The sequence below is a fragment of the Phoca vitulina genome, unplaced genomic scaffold, assembly GCF_004348235.1.
Source record: "Phoca vitulina isolate PV1807 unplaced genomic scaffold, GSC_HSeal_1.0 scaffold58, whole genome shotgun sequence".
Classification (NCBI taxonomy): domain Eukaryota; kingdom Metazoa; phylum Chordata; class Mammalia; order Carnivora; family Phocidae; genus Phoca; species Phoca vitulina.
In genome coordinates, this window is record NW_022589761.1 from 8,453,812 (window position 1) to 8,470,841 (window position 17,030).

A 17,030-nucleotide genomic window follows, 5' to 3' on the forward strand; every position below is an offset into this window, starting at 1 on the left:
GGAAGATGGATAATAGACAAGATGAATAAGTGAAATACATCGTGTATGAGCTAGTGACGAGTGTTAAGAATGAAAAAAGTGAGCGGGGGAGAGAAACATCAAGTGTCGGGAGGGTGTCCAAGTTTAGACAAGTGTGATCAGAGAATGCCTCACTGAGAAAGTGACATTCAGGTAAAGCTCTGAAGGACGAGAGGGGCCATATGGACATCAGGGGAGGAGCGTTCCAGGCAGGGGAACAGCAAAGGCCCTGAGACAGAAGTGAACCTCGTGAGTTTGAGGAACAGCAAAGAGACCAGAATGGTTGGAGCAAAGGGAGTAAGGGGTTAGTGGTGGGAAGTGAGGGCAGGGAGGTGACAGGGAAGATTGTGCAGAGGGTCTTAGTGGGCCACTGAGAGGGCTCTGGGTCTTACCCTAAGTGAGGTGGCGCCACAGGAGGGTTCCAAGCAGGGAAGGGACACTTCTGTGTGTGTGTGGGGGGGGTGGGTTGGGTGGGATAGACCAGGGGAGCAGGGAGCCCAGGAAGGAGGCCGCTGGGATGGTCCAGGTGGGAGATGAGGGTGGAGGAGGAGGATGATTGTTTGCTGAGATCCAGAAATGAATCTGGTTGCAGAGCTCCAGGGATGGGCAGGGACGTGTGAGCCTTGGGGAGGAAACGGTGTGGGTCTGGCCTCTGGCTGAGCCCCCTCCACCCGCAGGTGGTGTCCTACCTGGCGGGTTGTGGCCTTCAGAGCTGCCCCATGCTCCTGGCCAAAGGGTACCCAGACATCGGCTGGAACCCGTGTGGTGGTGAGCGCTACCTGGACTTTTTGCGCTTTGCTGTCTTCGTCAACGGTGAGTGAGGAGTTGGCGGTGGCAGGGCAGGGGTCTTGGGGCACCGATCAAAGCCTCCCTGGGGTGCGGGCCACACCCGGAGCCCCTGGCCGAGCGTGGGCAGGGGTTTCCCCGGGTGGGCGGGGCCGGCAGGATGCGTGGGCCAGTGGGGGCCTGACGTTAGCGCTCGAGGTGCTGGGTCCTGGACTGCGGGGGCCGTGGCGGGGGGGGTCCCTGGGCAGTGGCTCATGAGGCCTTCTGACCCCGCCGGAGCCACCAGGTGAGAGCGTGGAGGAGAACGCCAACGTGGTGGTGCGGCTGCTCATCCGCAAGCCCGAGTGCTTCGGGCCCGCCCTGCGGGGTGAGGGCGGCTCGGGGCTGCTGGCCGCCATCGAAGAGGCCATTCGCATCTCCGAGGACCCGGCGCGCGACGGCCCAGGCGTCCGCAGGGACCGGCGGCGTGAGCAGTGAGTCTCCCGCCTCCTCCTCAGCGGAACGAGCCCACCTCCTGGGTGCCCCTTGCTGCCTCCCCAACACTGCCCACCTTGCCCTGCAGTTTCGGTGAGGAGCCCCCGGAGGAGAACCGGGTGCACCTGGGACACACCATCATGTCCTTCTACGCTGCCTTGATTGACCTGCTAGGACGCTGTGCACCGGAGATGCACGTGAGACCTAGACGTCCAGGGACAGGGAGTGGCATGCAGGGCCAACCTTGAACCTCTTCAGTCAGGCATTGGACAACATTGACTGAGCTCTCGCTCTGTGGGTGGTCTTAGGGGAGGCAGTCCTGGGGACGGACACACCAGTGACCAAGACAGCCCCAGGCCCGGCTCTCACGGAGCTCCCAGACCAGTGCGGGAGACCAAGCAATGAGGTCTAGAGGTGGTCAGGGCCACGGGAGAGAAGCACGGGCAGAGGAGTCAGGGCTGGGAATTCTAGAGTTTGCCCCACCAGGAGTCCCGCTCTACCTGTCAGTGGGTCAGGAAGGGATGGATGGAGTAAGGAGCATATGGGGCACAGGGCGCTGGATGATGTGCCCACCTCCCTCTTCCAGCTAATCCAAGCCGGCAAGGGAGAGGCCCTGCGGATCCGTGCCATCCTGCGCTCCCTCGTGCCCCTGGATGACCTTGTGGGCATCATCAGCCTCCCACTGCAGATCCCCACCCTGGGCAAAGGTGCGGAGGGGGCAGGCCTCAGCAAGGGAGGGATGCTGCGGAGGGAGTAGATGGGTCTGAAGGGCATCTCTGACCCCCCCCCCCCCGCCCTCCTGGCCCATAGATGGGGCTCTGGTACAGCCGAAGATGTTGGCATCCTTCGTGCCGGACCACAAGGCATCCATGGTGCTCTTCCTGGACCGAGTGTACGGCATTGAGAACCAAGACTTCCTGCTGCATGTGCTGGACGTGGGGTTCCTGCCTGACATGCGGGCAGCCGCTTCACTGGACACGGTGAGCCCTGTGTAGCCACCCTCCCTGCCTCCAGAGAGGACGCAAGATGGGGCACGGCCATAGCGGCCGTGCTTCTGTTTGTCTGGGCTTGTGACCATATCCTAATCCTACCCCACCCCCAATCCCCGGCAAGATAGAAAACAAAAACCAAGATAAACTCTGAGTTCTGGGCGAGGGTGGGTGGAACTCTTCAACATCTCATCTTTCTTATTTAAGAAATAATCATTCTTGATGATGGCTCAGCCCCAAGGAGACAGACCTGCGCACAACAGCAACGATAATAGTTATATAGATATATAATAGTAACACAGTTAGATTATAGGAGGGGACACAGCCCAGCAAGATGAGGACAGACTTGACCGCTGCTGTGGCCAAATGGAGGTCACTGATAAGCTTGCTGAGCACTTTCAGTGAGGCGGTCGGGGAAGAGCCTTACTGGAGGGGGTTTACGAGGGTCTGGCAGGTGACATATTGGAGACAGCAGGTGTCAACAATTCTTTACACAAGCTGGTGACAGAGGAGGCAGAGGAATGATGATATGCTGGACAGGTGACCCTGGCTGAGAGAAGACTCTTCTTAAGATGGGAGAAATAACTGTTGGCTGGGAAAGGGAACACTGCAACTTGACTCTGTAACTACCAGTGTATCAGAGATACTGAGGGGCAGGGGCGCCTGGCTGGCTCTTTATGTGGAGCGTGAGACTTTTGATCTTGGGGTTGTGAGTTCGAGCCCCGCGCTGGGTGTAGAGATTATGTAAAAATAAAAAAAATCTTAAAAAAAGAAAAAAACAGAAAGGAAGGGAGGAAAGAAGGAAGGAAAGACGGAAGGAAAGACTGAGGGCAGAGGCACAAGTTAAAGTGCACCACCAGGACATGACCAGTCAAAACCAAGATATAGGAAACGCCACTGGATAAATGATCCAGTTTTTCCAGCAAATAAATAGCATTAAAAAGAATAGGAGGGGGCACCTGGGTGGCTCAGTCGTTAGGCATCTGCCTTCGGCTCAGGTCATGATCCCAGGGTCCTGGGATCGAGCCCCACATCGGGCTCCCTGCCTGGTGGGAGGCCTGCTTCTCCCTCTCCCACTCCCCCTGCTTGTGTTCCCTCTCTCGCTGTGTCTCTGTCAAATAAATAAATAAAATCTTAAAAAAAAAATAGGAAAGGAGACAATTACAGATGAAAAGACCTGAGACCCAGAAGCCAGACACATACAATATGGGGGCCTTCCGGGTGCCCAGATCCAAACAATCCCAGCTAAATGTAAAGCAATTTTTGAGACAATTGGAGAAAGCTGATCATGAATTTTGCGCGCTTGTTAATTCTGCTGGGTGTGAAAATGGCGGCCTGGGATGTGAAACAGAAGCACCTGTCTGAATACAGCTACATATTTTTTTTTTTAAAGATTTCTTTTTATTTATTTGAGAGAGAATGAGATAGAGAGAGAGAGCATGAGACAGGGGAGGGTCAGAGGGAGAAGCAGACTCCCTGCTGAGCAGGGAGCCCGATGCGGGACTCGATCCCGGGACTCCAGGATCATGACCTGAGCCGAAGGCAGTCGCTTAACCAACTGAGCCACCCAGGCGCCCCTAGAACTACATATTTAAATATCTATGGGTAAAGCGGTATATGGCTGGGGCTGTATAAAAATATTACAGGAGAAAAAGGTGAGTTTGGAGAGGAAATGAGCACGCAGAATGATATCTGCTGAACAGTCTACTCTGGATAACGAGCGTTCATTCATTGGTTCCTCGACTTCTGTATGTTTGAAATTTTGCGTAGTTCAAAGTAATAATAGAGACGGTGGTGGGCAGTGTTGCGCGGTGGGGGCGGGGGGGAGACCCGAAGCCAGGGCCACCCGGGGAGCGGAGCGCCAAGCAGTCCTGACGCCGCCGCTCTGCGCCCCAGGCCACTTTCAGCACCACGGAGATGGCGCTAGCGCTGAACCGCTACCTCTGCCTGGCCGTGCTGCCGCTCATCACCAAGTGCGCGCCGCTCTTCGCGGGGACCGAGCACCGCGCCATCATGGTGGACTCCATGCTGCACACGGTGTACCGCCTGTCCCGCGGCCGCTCGCTCACCAAGGCGCAGCGCGACGTCATCGAGGACTGTCTCATGTCGCTCTGCAGGTTGGGGGGGGGGGCCGGGGGGCGCGCGGGCGGGGCGGCGGGGAGGGAGGGGTGCGGCCGGCCTGGGGGTGAGACCCCGCCGCCCGGTGCGTGTCCCCGCAGGTACATCCGCCCGTCGATGTTGCAGCACCTGCTGCGGCGCCTGGTGTTCGACGTGCCCATCCTGAACGCGTTCGCCAAGATGCCGCTCAAGGTGAGGGCGGGCCCTCTTCAGCGTGCGGGGCCCTCGGGCCTCGGGGCTGCGTGTCCCGCACCGCGCAGCCCAGTTAGCCTGCGAAATGTGAGGGCAGCGTCCCCACGGCAACTTCTCTGGCCTTCTCATTGGCATACCAGGATTTCCAGGACGGTCACTTGGAATCATTGGCGCCTCTGCCGCCCCCTCATTGGCGCTTGATTTACCTAACAGTGAGCCAGGCCTCACCTAAATTCGCGCAGATTTGCATGGAGTACACTGCTTTCCCTAATTAGCATGCTTATTTGCATGCCCAGACCACCAGCCTTACTCTTTTCAAATGAGTGCATTGACTTGAATAAATAGCACCCCAACTATTCTGAATATTTGCACGGTGTCTCCTATAATTTTCTTTTTTTTTTTAATTTGCCTGCTGGTTTGCATAAGGAGATACCTCCAACTCAGATATCTTGATTGTTTTACATAGTACATCTAAATCAGCCCCTGTTTCAAATTTGTGTAGTGGATATGAGGCCCTCTTCCCAATTACCATATATTTGCATGGGGTTCTGCCTATATTTGTTTGCCATGGCCATTCTTGGGAGCACAGATCACTCCGTCCATATGTCCATTTGCTCTTTGCACACAACCCTACCTATGAATTAATATTAGCACACTTGTTTATGTGAAGCAACACCAGACAAATGCAGCTCTGGTTGAATAGCCATCCTGACTCTAAATTGGATGGCTAAATTTGCATAGTAAACGGTCCCAGACCACTCCCCAAGAAGCATACCATTTTCCCTCATTAGCATCATTTGCATAATCCATATCGCCTTCATAATTTAAAGGCCCTAGCACCCCTGGCCTCCTCGGGCTTTCTTTTGCCTGCCACCTACCACGTGCCTCTCATCTGTGTGTCCCCCTCTTGCTCCCACCCAGCTCCTCACCAACCACTATGAGCGCTGCTGGAAGTACTACTGTCTCCCCACGGGCTGGGCTAACTTCGGGGTCACCTCCGAGGAAGAGCTGCACCTCACTCGTAAACTCTTCTGGGGCATCTTTGACTCGCTGGCCCATAAGGTCTGGGCACGTGGTGGAGGAGGGGCTGAAAGGAGCCTGTTTGGAGGGTTTGGGGCCCAAAGTTGGGGGATCCCGAATGAAATTCCCAAACTTGGGGTTCAGAGAGGGAGCCCCCAATCATGCAGGTTTGGATCCAGAAGAATCTATGAGTTGGGTCTCTGGTTTGGTTGTAATGGGAGAGGGGTTGGGTCTCTAGTTTGGGAGCTTAGAGAGGGGTGATATAGGGGTGGTTTTGAGGGTCCAGGTGGGCTGAGGTTTGGGTTTCAGGGAGAGAGATCATAACTGATGTGTGGTGGCCCAGGGAGGAGGGTTGATTGTTGGAGGGGTGAGTTTGAGGTCCTAGGGCTCCAAGATTTGAAGGCCCAGCCAGGCCTGCAGTGACCACACTCCCCACCCCTGGTGTCCCCAGAAGTATGATGCAGAGCTCTACCGCATGGCTATGCCTTGTCTGTGCGCCATCGCAGGGGCCCTGCCCCCTGATTACGTGGACGCCTCATACTCATCCAAGGCGGAGAAAAAGGCCACGGTGGACGCTGAAGGCAACTTCGATCCTCGGCCTGTGGAGACCCTCAAGTGAGGCCTGGGGGCAGGAGTGGGGTGGGGATTGGGGGCTGGGGGAAGGAGAAGAAGGTTTCAGACGTGGAAGGAGTGGCCAGCCCCAACATCTGCCCACCCTATCCCCCCTAATAGTGTGATCATCCCAGAGAAGCTGGACTCCTTCATTAACAAGTTTGCGGAGTACACGCATGAGAAGTGGGCCTTCGACAAGGTTGGCACCAGGGTGCTCCCCTCCCCAGCAACCCCCATTCCTGCCGGCCTTTCTCAAGACCCCAGCTTTCCCCCAGACCCAGGTCTTCCCTGAGGCTCCAGATTTCCCTGAGACCCCTAACTCTTCCTGAGACCCCAAACCTCCCCTGGGGCCCTCAGCCCCTCCAGGGACTCCCCCAGGAGTCCCCCAGGCTGCTGTCTACCCCTCATCCTGCCCCCACCCTCAGCTCCATAGTAGCGCTGCCCCTCCCTGTCCCCTCTGCACCTCCAGATCCAGAACAACTGGTCCTATGGGGAGAACATAGATGAGGAACTGAAGACCCATCCCATGCTGAGGCCCTATAAGACCTTTTCAGAGAAGGTGAGCAAGTCTTGGGGCCCAATGCTAGGGGTCCAAAATGTAACCTCCAAATTTGGGCTTTCAGGGAGGAGGGAGGCTGCTTCATCAGTTCGGATCTAGCTGGGACTGCACGTTAGGGCCCCTCATCCCTGGACTTTGCCTCGCCTAGACCCCGGACTTCTCGTGTTCCTTCTCTTAGAAAGAGTTAGAGAGACCGGGTTTGATTCTCTCATCTGTGTGTCCCCCTCTTGCTCCCATTAAGTTGACCATACAACTTAATTTCTCTGAGTCTCATGTGTAAAATGGGATGAGAGTTTGTTTGGGAGGCACTGTTACAAAGCGGGTAAGAGACCTGGGTTCAAATCTAAGCTGGACCACTTCCTCCTAGCCACGTGGTGGAGGCTTTCCCCTTCTTAGGACCCCGGAGGCCAGCCAGTAAGGCTCCTACCGCCACCCCCCTCCAGTCCCATCCCACCAACTGCCGGCCTTTCTGTCCACCCCAGGACAAAGAGATTTACCGCTGGCCCATCAAGGAGTCCTTGAAGGCCATGATTGCCTGGGAATGGACGATAGAGAAGGCCAGGGAGGGTGAGGAGGAAAAGCCCGAGAAGAAGAAAACGCGGAAGATATCCCAAAGTGCCCAGGTGGAGGCGGGGAGGGGGCACGGGGTCATGGGGGTGGTGAGCGGCTAGAATAAGGGGCGGGGCCAGTAGGGGGCGGGGCCAGGCAGGAGGTGGGGTTGAGAGAGGAGAAGGGCGAAGCGAGGGAGGTGGGGTCCGCAGAATCCGGGAGGCCGGGAGCCGGGTGCTGGACAAGACTGAGGGACCTGGGAAAGGAGTGGGCCTGGGTCTGAAGAACCGCAAAGGGCAGAGGAGAGGAGGGCTTGGCTTAGAGATGGGGCCTTAAGGAGAGGGTGCAGAGCCGGGGTCTAGGGCCAGGTGGAGGGGGTAAACCATGTTGGGGCCCCGGCTTCCTGCTAGCCCATCAAGCCCTCCCATCTCTCCTTCGTCCTCCCAGACTTATGATCCGCGAGAAGGCTACAACCCCCAGCCCCCCGACCTCAGCGGAGTTACCCTGTCCCGGGAACTGCAGGTGAGACTCCTGATCTTTTATCTAGAGGCATGGAGGTGATTGTCGGGGTTGGGGAGGACATCTTCTGAGTCTGGGCCCTGACTCTTTCATCCACTCCCAGGCCATGGCAGAACAGCTGGCCGAAAATTACCACAACACGTGGGGGCGGAAGAAGAAACAGGAGCTGGAGGCCAAGGGTGAGGGCGCCCATCCCATCCCCGCACAGATCCCTCTTCACCAAAGTCCCCTAGTCATAGGCTCCAGAGTCATAGGGTCTAGATTAGAGTTGTGTGACTTCGAACAGTTGCTTTCACCCTGCCCCTCCCCCCGCCCCAATAATAACAGCATCTACTACCATAGGGTTGTGGCGAGGATATGACGATCGTCTGAAAACCATGTTTTGGTTATTCTTACCTCTGTTTTTATTGCTGTAATTATGCATGCCCTCAGCTGCAAGAACCACTTCAGTGAGAGTGGCCTGGGTCTCCCCAGTCCTCTGATTTCTGGTCTTTGCTGCTCCAGGTGGCGGGACCCACCCTCTGCTGGTCCCCTACGACACACTCACAGCCAAGGAGAAGGCACGAGATCGAGAGAAGGCCCAGGAGCTGCTAAAGTTCCTGCAGATGAACGGCTATGCTGTCACCAGGCACGTGGGCTGCATCCTGCCAGGGAGGGGCGGGGAATGTGGGAGGAACTAGCAAGGCAGGAACTGGGAAAAGCTGGGCTGGGGTAACGGGGCAGGGCCAGAGAAGGGAGGAGGCTAAGAGGGGTGGGGCCTGGAGAGCAGGGGTGGGGCCAGAGAAGGAAGGTGGCTGCGAGTGTGGGGCCTGGAGGGTGAGGGAGGGGCCAGAGAGGAGAGGAAGGGGGAGCCTGGGGGGGGGGGGCGAGGCCAGAGAGGGGAGGGGCTAGAAGGGCGAGGCCTGGGCAGGAGAGGGGGGCCGGGGTGGGGTCTGGAGAGGGGAGGCGGGGCCAGGGAACATCCGGGAACTTGAGGGGGACCTGGGGTGGGGCAGAAGCCTAAAGAGTCAGGGCCTAGGGGAGCAGAAGGGGAACTGGAGAGGAGTGGGAGACTGGGCGGGCCTTCTTGTGGGCTGACTCCTCTCTGCCTGTCCACGCAGAGGCCTTAAGGACATGGAGCTGGACACGTCTTCCATTGAGAAACGGTTCGCCTTTGGCTTCCTGCAGCAGCTGCTGCGCTGGATGGACATTTCCCAGGAGTTTATCGCCCACCTGGGTACGGAGGAGTCCCTCTGCGCGCCCACCATATGCCATACGTGCAGTTCACCTAAGGCCCCAGTTCATGCATTTCTCCTTCCCTCCCATCATCTCATTATTGTGCCAGATGCTGTTCCAGGTGTTGAGAACACTGTTCCGGGTGTTGAGGGCAGTGAACAAGACAAAGATCCCTGTCCTCCTGCATTTATAGTCTTGTGGTGCATTCAGACAATTAACATCAGATAACAGGTTTTTAGAAGGCAGTTAGTGTTTGGGGAAGAAGAATACACTTGAGCCAGCTAAGGAAGATTAGGAGTGGGGGAAAGTGGGGCCGATTAAAATTTAAATAAAGTATTCAAGAAGACCTTGAAGGAGCTGGGGGGGAGCTTGTGTGAGGAGAGTATTCCAGGCAGAGGAACAGCCAGTGCGAAGGCTCTGAGAGGTCCCTGGTGTGAGTAACAGGAGGCCCAAGTGGGGCCGAAGCAGAGTGACTGAGGGAGAGAGCGTGAGGAGGTGGGGGCAGAGACGTGACGGGGTCGATCATGTAGGGCTTTGGAGGCATGGGGAGGACTGCGGCTTTTTACCCTGAGTGGAATGGCACCATGGAAGGGTTCTGAGCAGGAGAGGGCTGTGACCTGCCTCAGGTGTTTACAGACTCCCCTTGGCCGCACTGGGGACAGACTGTGGGCATAGGGACATAGAGGCTGAAGACTGGGCAGATCCTGGATCTCTTTTGAGGGCGGAGGCTGTTGGTATGCCCTGCACATGCCTCATACGTCCCGCTAAGAATCACAGCTGGCCCCTAGAATCCCTCCCAGCTTCCCCCGGAGAGCCACCCAGGACCCCCGGATGCCCTCAGATGAGTGGCACAGCAGGACTCACTCTCACACATCTCTCCTCAAGTCCCACACGCTGATCCTCCATGCTGAGCACCTCTTGGCAACTCCCTCGCCTCCCTGTGCCTCAGTTTCCCCATCTGTCCACCATAACTGGCCACAGTTCTGTCCCTTGCTTGCTGGGTGACCTGGACTGAGTTATTTCACCTCAGCTCCCCCGTCTGTAAAATGAAGGAAAGGGACCAACTATACAGACCTCCAAGTTGGGAGGCAATTGTACAAGCATATTTCTCGCAGTGCCGATGACATAGCCAGTGTTTAATAATGGGAGTCAGCATTATAATTTTAGTAGCATTAATTAGTACTGTCACCATTACTATTGTCTGAAATTGATTTCCGCTCTAAAATCAATTCGAATCTGTCTACACTGGCTTCTTGTTTTATGCATTCGTTCATTCCAAATTGATTCAGTGCCAAGTATCAAAGTTCAGGGAGAAAAGGGCCTGTAAGGAAGGGGATGTCCCATGGCCTTACCCCATCCCAGTTTATCCTGCTCCCCATTTTCAGCCTCAGGAAGGGTTTGATCAAGGAGTTAGGGAGGGATCAGATGAGAGATAGGGGAGAGCGGTTCACCTTGAAGCCAGCAGAGGTGACTTTATACCAAGAATTAATCTCTCATCTTTTCCTACCTTTGCCCCAGAGTTCACCCCCCCATTGGAACACCCTGAGGTCCCCAGCCTTGAACCCACCATGATCCCTGTTTTTCCTCCCCCACCAGAGGCTGTGGTCAGCAGTGGACGAGTAGAAAAGTCCCCACACGAACAGGAGATTAAGTTCTTTGCCAAGGTGAGGGGTGGGCTCGGAAGCTGGAGGGGACTGGGGACTGGGTGGGCTCCCCTACCCTTCACCCAGTCCCCCTCATCTCTTCCCCCACCCCCCAGATCCTGCTCCCTTTGATCAACCAGTACTTCACCAACCACTGCCTCTATTTCCTGTCCACACCAGCCAAATTGCTGGGCAGTGGTGGCCATGCCTCCAACAAGGAGAAGGAAATGATCACCAGGTGGGTTACCCTGTGACCTCTGACCCAGCCCCTTGACCTCACAGGATTGTAATCCTGGACCCTTTCCGCCCAATCTTGGATCTTGGGGGCTCTGTGCTGGGTGTTGGGCACTAACCACTCTACCTGCAGAGGGAACTGAAGGGTGAGGGTGACCAGCTGTCCTGTTGTGCCCAGGCCCGACGGGTTTCCCAGCACATGGGACTTTCAGGCAAATGGGGTGAATTGGCCACCCAGTCAGAAAGGCAGACCAGCCTCCCCAGTCCCCAGCACCCACGTTTCTGCCCGTGACTCTCAAGCTTGCTCATCTCCCTGCGCCCTCCCCGCCCTTCCTCTCCCCTTCGTTTTCTTCCCCATCATCCTACACTCTTCTGTTCCTCTGTCCCTGTCCCTCTAATTGCATCACTGCTGTCCTTGTCCCTCGATATCCTCACTACCTGTTTTCCCTGTCCTTCTGTCCCCTTCTTTCTTCAGCCTCTTCTGCAAGCTTGCCGCTCTTGTCCGTCACCGAGTTTCTCTCTTTGGTAAGTAGCTCTGCTCCTCCAGCTCTTCTCCCAATCTTCCCTCTCTCCCTGCAATCGCCAGCCCCACCCTGAAGAAAGAGTTCCCGGTTCAGGCCTTGATCTGAACAATCTTCACTGTGTCCTTCCTCTGCACCTGGGCACGGACGAGGTCATCCTGGGGACAGGGCTGTGACTGGGACAACACTGGGCCCTGCCCTCATGGAGCCCCCAGGCCAGTAGGGACACAGACTCATCCCCAGACCGTGATGGCCGGAGGGGTCCGGGCTGGGATAGTGGAGGCACAGGCAGAGCGGGTTTGGGGAAGGACAGGGGTCCAGGTGGAGGGGGGCTGGGGCTGAGGTGGAGGTAGAGGAAGGCACTGCCCTCTTAGCCCTTCCTTCACCCTGGCCCGTCTTCCTTTCCCAGGGACAGATGCTCCAGCTGTGGTCAACTGTCTTCACATCCTGGCCCGCTCCCTGGATGCCAGGTATGGGGCATGGTGCCCACTCCCGCCCCTGTTCTCCTCGGCTGTCTGAAATCTAGAATCTCCGATTCTAGAACTGGCGCACCCCGGCTTCCCTCCTAGGACGGTGATGAAGTCAGGCCCTGAGATTGTGAAGGCTGGCCTCCGCTCCTTCTTCGAGAGTGCATCAGAGGACATCGAGAAGATGGTGGAGAACCTGCGCCTAGGCAAGGTGTCCCAGGCACGCACGCAGGTGAAGGGTGTGGGCCAGAACCTCACCTACACCACCGTGGCCCTGCTGCCTGTCCTCACCACGCTCTTCCAGCACATCGCTCAGCACCAGTTTGGAGACGACGTCATCCGTAAGGGCCCCCGGCCCCGAGGGTGGGAGTGGGGGGCCAAGTAGGCCAACACCAGACATCCCCATGCACCTGACAGAGCCCCCAGGTGTTTGTGTGAGTGGATTCATTGCTCTGAGCCAAGGGTGCATTCAGTGAATTGGTAGGTAGCAGAATGAGTTAGTGAGAGTATGAGTTCAGCCGCTCTAACAAAAAGACCCTAAATCACCGTAGCTTAAACAGGAAGGAAGGGTATTTCTTTCTCATGTAACAGTCTAGTTGTAAGTGGCTCCTCACGTCAGAAGCCCAGGTGTCCTCCATCTTGGTACTCTGCCATCTTGGAAATACCGCCTCTACCATGTGGTCCAGGATGGCACAACGTACATCCTCACTCTAGCCTGTAGGAGAAGAGAAGACGCAAAGAAGAGGGCATTGCAGTTCTTTTAAAGGAACGACCTAGAAGCGGTCTGCATCACTCCTGCTGACATCCATCTGGTTGGCCAAGATTTAGCATGTCACCGCAAGGGAGGCTGGGGAAGTGGCCTTTATTCTGGGAGGTCGTGTGTCCAGCTAAATATTGTAGGTCTATTACTAGGAAGAAGAAAAGAGCAGAAAAATGTTAAGAGCAGATATTGGGAGTCCATTAGCAGTGTGTGCTGTGTTGATGCTACCAAATGGCCTATATGGTGTGTGACCCAGCCTGGGGTCTTGGGACATAATAGTGAGCAACGTGCCTTTGTTAATGAGACACGGACAAGATGCTACACCCAGTGGGGTGTCAGGTACTCAAAAGAAAGAGCCTTACCAGATGTGGCCTGGACTATGGTGGAGCAGTGCGGGGAAGGACAGGAGGAGCTGATGGGACAGACGCTCAGGAGGCCGAGGGGATGGGCTTGGCAGGGAGGCAGCCGGAGTGAGGCCCAAGGCCCTGGCCCAGGACCCACGGATGGTGGGCCTTCCAGGAGACAGGGGTTGGAAGAAATAACCAGTTTGGGGTAGATGCTGAGGTCAGTTTGGGACTTGGTGGTTGCGAGGGGCCCAGGGAATACCCTGTAAGGTGTCCAGGACGGGCTGGAGGGCTGAGGGGCTGGGGGGACTGGCAGATAGTGGGGCCATGTCTCAGCTCACTGTTTATTTGAAATTGGAACCTCTTGATAAAAGTAACGCTTGGATGGGGTTCTTCCCCCACCCCCACATTTTATTTAGAAAAATTTAAAGTGTCCAGGAAAGTCAGAAGAAGAGGATTGTTAACAATTTGCCCATTTGCTTAGCCTTTCACTTTAGGGGTGAAAGTACTTATAAACTCTTTTGTTGAACTTTTGAATGTGAGTTCTCAGCACACACTGACACTTCATCCCTAAATACTGAGTCTGCATCTCCTAGAATCAGAACCTCTGCCATGTAATCACAATGTCATTGTCACCACGTAACCTGACTGCATTAAATTTTCCTCGTTACCCTTAAAATGTCTTTGATTAAAAAAAAAAAATTCAGAATCCAGTCAGGTTTCTCTCGTTGCATGTGGTGGTTATGTCCGCGTAGTCTCTTCCATCTAGAATCTGCCCCTTGCCCTCTTTTTGTCTCATGACATTTGTGAAGTTGTTGAGGTTCCTAGTCTGGCCTTCCAGTGGCGGGGGTGGATGGGGGATGGTGGATGACCTCAAATTTTAGTCAGGATTGGATGTTTGTTTGCATTTTTCTGGAAAGAGTGTTCATCACTATCATCAAAAAGACCCATGACTCCTCTCTAAGGAAGGAACAACTAGCCTTTATTGAGTGCCTGCTCTGTGCATGTTCCAGTTGGTTTCCAAGCATTAACCCTTTTGATCCTCACAACCACCCCACGAGGAAGATACTGTAATTATCCCCATTTACAGATAAGGAAACTGAGTCCAAAGAGTGTTGGTACTTGCTCAAGTCACAAAACTGGTAAATGGCAGGCTGGCTCTACAGCCCTGCTCTTACCCAGTATTTGGAGATGAGGGAGGAGGGCAGGGGAGCACTGGTACGGTGGGTGCATCCCCAACCCTCGCCCTCCCTCTCTCCCTCAGTGGATGATGTCCAGGTCTCTTGCTACCGAACGCTGTGCAGTATCTACTCTCTGGGAACCACCAAGAACACTTACGTGGAAAAGTAAGGAGAGAGAGCCGTAGTTGGGGGCTGGGGTGGGGACTGTGCGGGGGGCGGGGGGAGGGCTCAGGGAAAGGAGGGAGCAGGAGAAGATGGGGGTGAGTGAAGAGCAGGAGAGATTGTTCAAAGGCTTCAACAACGGACGTGCTTGGTGGCAGCTGCAGTTCACCAGGGCGGCCACCTGAGGGCGCTCGGGGGAAGGCCAGTGAAGGAAGTGGCCGCCTGGGGCTCAGGGGTCACATGGGCCCCAGGCACTGGCTGCCCAGGATGGCCGGTGCTCCCCACGGGGGAACGAGCTTGCTCTGGCAGGGGGCCCACAGAAACGGGGGTGGTACACGGGAGCCACAGCAAGCTGGGGGCACCGGGGAGCGCCCCCCCCCCCCGCGGTGGCCATGTGGGTGGGCTCTCCTGAGCTGGGATCACCTGTTGGAGCAAGAGGGCACTTAAGAAACCCAGGGACAAGGCTACACCGGTGCCCTCGGTGGATGACAGCTCTGCTCGGGAGAGTTCTGGGGAGAGGCACTGCTACAGGGACAGAGGCTGGGACCCCGGAGCAGGCGGGTGGGGGGGGTGTGGGAGCTAAGTAGCCCCCTCTTCCAGGCTGCGGCCGGCCCTCGGGGAGTGCCTGGCCCGCCTGGCAGCCGCCATGCCAGTGGCATTCCTGGAGCCTCAGCTGAATGAGTATAACGCCTGCTCGGTGTACACGACCAAGTCTCCCCGGGAGCGGGCCAGTAAGTGGTGTGGCGCTGGGGCAGCTGTCCGGCCCTACGTTCTCCCCGGCACAGGGCCCGGGGGCAGGGGGAGCCCGCTTTGGGGGCAGCGTGGTCCGATCTGAGGGCTGAGGATTCCCCAGGTTGGGGGCACTCTGGAGCTTGTGGGGGGCCTGGGTTGGTGGGGTGGACGCTGAGGTCTGGGGGTGATGGGTTGGAGTGCCCTGACTCCTCCCCGCACCCCAGTCCTGGGGCTCCCCAACAGCGTGGAGGAGATGTGTCCTGACATCCCGGTGCTGGAGCGGCTCATGGCAGACATCGGGGGGCTGGCCGAGTCGGGGGCCCGCTATACGGAAATGCCACACGTCATCGAGATCACGCTGCCCATGCTGTGCAGCTACCTGCCCCGCTGGTGGGAGCGCGGGCCCGAGGCGCCCCCACCTGCCCTGCCCGCTGGGGGCCCCCCGCCCTGCACGGCGGTCACCTCCGACCACCTCAACTCCCTGCTGGGGAATATCCTGCGAATCATCGTCAACAACCTGGGCATTGACGAGGCGTCGTGGATGAAGCGGCTCGCAGGTGCGTCTGGGGGGCTGGCACCGGGCCTCTGAGGGCTGGGGCCGGTGTCCTGGAACTCGAGCCCTTTGATCTGATGGTCTGAGAGGGAGATCTCGGGGCCCATGGTTTCCTGGGAGTTGGGAGGAGTTGGAGTCTAGTTTTGCTCAGGGTCAGAAGGCCAGGGGTCATCGCAAGGGGTCAGAATCTCAGGCTCATAGGCTCTGGGGTTAGACGGATGGGTCCTGGGAGTCTTCCAGGCTGGATTCTGAATTTCTGGAATGTTGGAGAGGGTGAGGAGCTGGGTCAGAGGCATGGGTTCCTTATACAAAGGGTCAGAGAACCAGGTCAAGCATCAGGGTCTCTGATATGGATGGGGTTGTAGGTCAGAGGTCAAGAAATGAGTCTTTAAAGGGCTGGGATCCCTGGCTCAGAAGTTCCATTTCAGGAATTGGGTCAAGCTAGAGATTGGGGGCAGAAGTCAGAGACTGGAGTAAGAAACCAGGGGTCACAGAAATCATGTAGTGACATAGGGGTCTGGCTCTGGGCTAGGTCAGAGGTTAAAGACTGGGGTGAGAGGTCATGGGCTAGGGTAAGGTATCAGGTTATGATTCAGTTGTTGGGGTCAGAGGTCAGGGGCTTCTGTCAGGTTGGGGGTCACAGGTCCAGGTCAAGGGATGTGGTTGGGACCAAGTATCAGGGGCTGTGTCAGAGGTCAGGGCCTGAGGTCAGGAATGGGATCAGAGGTAGAAGCTAAGGTCAGAAGGCAGGGTCAGGCTGGGGTCCACAAGAGCTGCTGGGTCAGAGGCACAGGTCGGGAATCATGGGCTGGGAGCAGAGGTCAGGAGTGAGGTCAAAGGTCGTAGGTCAGGTGCCGGAGTTAGAGGCTGGCCAGCAGCACGTCCCCCGCACGCCCCTTTTGCTCCCGCAGTGTTCGCCCAGCCCATTATGAGCCGGGCCCGGCCTGAGCTCCTGCATTCACACTTCATCCCCACCATTGGGCGCCTGCGCAAGCGGGCCGGGAAGGTGGTGGCCGAGGAGGAACAGCTGCGCCTGGAGGCCAAGGCCGAAGCTGAGGAGGGCGAGATCCTGGTTCGGGACGAGTTCTCTGTGCTCTGCCGGGACCTGTACGCCCTCTACCCGCTGCTCATCCGCTACGTGGACAACAACAGGTCAGCATGTGCCCAGCCGTCCCCATGCACAGTCAGCCTGACCTCCTGCTTCCCTGAACCCCAGCAGACCCCCCATCTTTTGAGTGACTATTAATTTTTTCTGATTCTCACCTGAGCCCACCCAGCCTTCTGACCACTCCCCACAAAATCCAGCCCGCTGGTGTCTGCTTCCCTTCTGCTCCTTTATACCTGCTGAGTCGGAGCCCCTGGGAGGCTACCGTGTCGGCCGT

The 17,030-nt window shown here is 56.7% G+C and overlaps 1 protein-coding gene across 1 annotated transcript in view; it reads left to right on the forward strand.

Moving 5' to 3' along the window:
* Positions 1-17,030, forward strand: part of RYR1 (ryanodine receptor 1) — a 108,300-nt gene that overhangs the window by 44,306 nt on the left and 46,964 nt on the right. Inside the window, exons 43-67 of the mRNA XM_032390159.1 lie at positions 696-831; positions 1,091-1,277; positions 1,367-1,475; positions 1,865-1,985; positions 2,089-2,258; positions 4,164-4,384; positions 4,487-4,577; positions 5,499-5,639; positions 6,049-6,212; positions 6,330-6,408; positions 6,679-6,768; positions 7,251-7,391; positions 7,765-7,839; positions 7,940-8,015; positions 8,341-8,464; positions 8,937-9,052; positions 10,648-10,715; positions 10,811-10,932; positions 11,404-11,453; positions 11,859-11,919; positions 12,019-12,257; positions 14,285-14,366; positions 14,964-15,094; positions 15,320-15,652; positions 16,560-16,800. Coding sequence (XP_032246050.1) covers positions 696-831; positions 1,091-1,277; positions 1,367-1,475; positions 1,865-1,985; positions 2,089-2,258; positions 4,164-4,384; positions 4,487-4,577; positions 5,499-5,639; positions 6,049-6,212; positions 6,330-6,408; positions 6,679-6,768; positions 7,251-7,391; positions 7,765-7,839; positions 7,940-8,015; positions 8,341-8,464; positions 8,937-9,052; positions 10,648-10,715; positions 10,811-10,932; positions 11,404-11,453; positions 11,859-11,919; positions 12,019-12,257; positions 14,285-14,366; positions 14,964-15,094; positions 15,320-15,652; positions 16,560-16,800 — 3,368 coding nt within the window. The remainder of the gene's footprint in view (positions 1-695; positions 832-1,090; positions 1,278-1,366; positions 1,476-1,864; positions 1,986-2,088; positions 2,259-4,163; positions 4,385-4,486; positions 4,578-5,498; positions 5,640-6,048; positions 6,213-6,329; positions 6,409-6,678; positions 6,769-7,250; positions 7,392-7,764; positions 7,840-7,939; positions 8,016-8,340; positions 8,465-8,936; positions 9,053-10,647; positions 10,716-10,810; positions 10,933-11,403; positions 11,454-11,858; positions 11,920-12,018; positions 12,258-14,284; positions 14,367-14,963; positions 15,095-15,319; positions 15,653-16,559; positions 16,801-17,030) is intronic.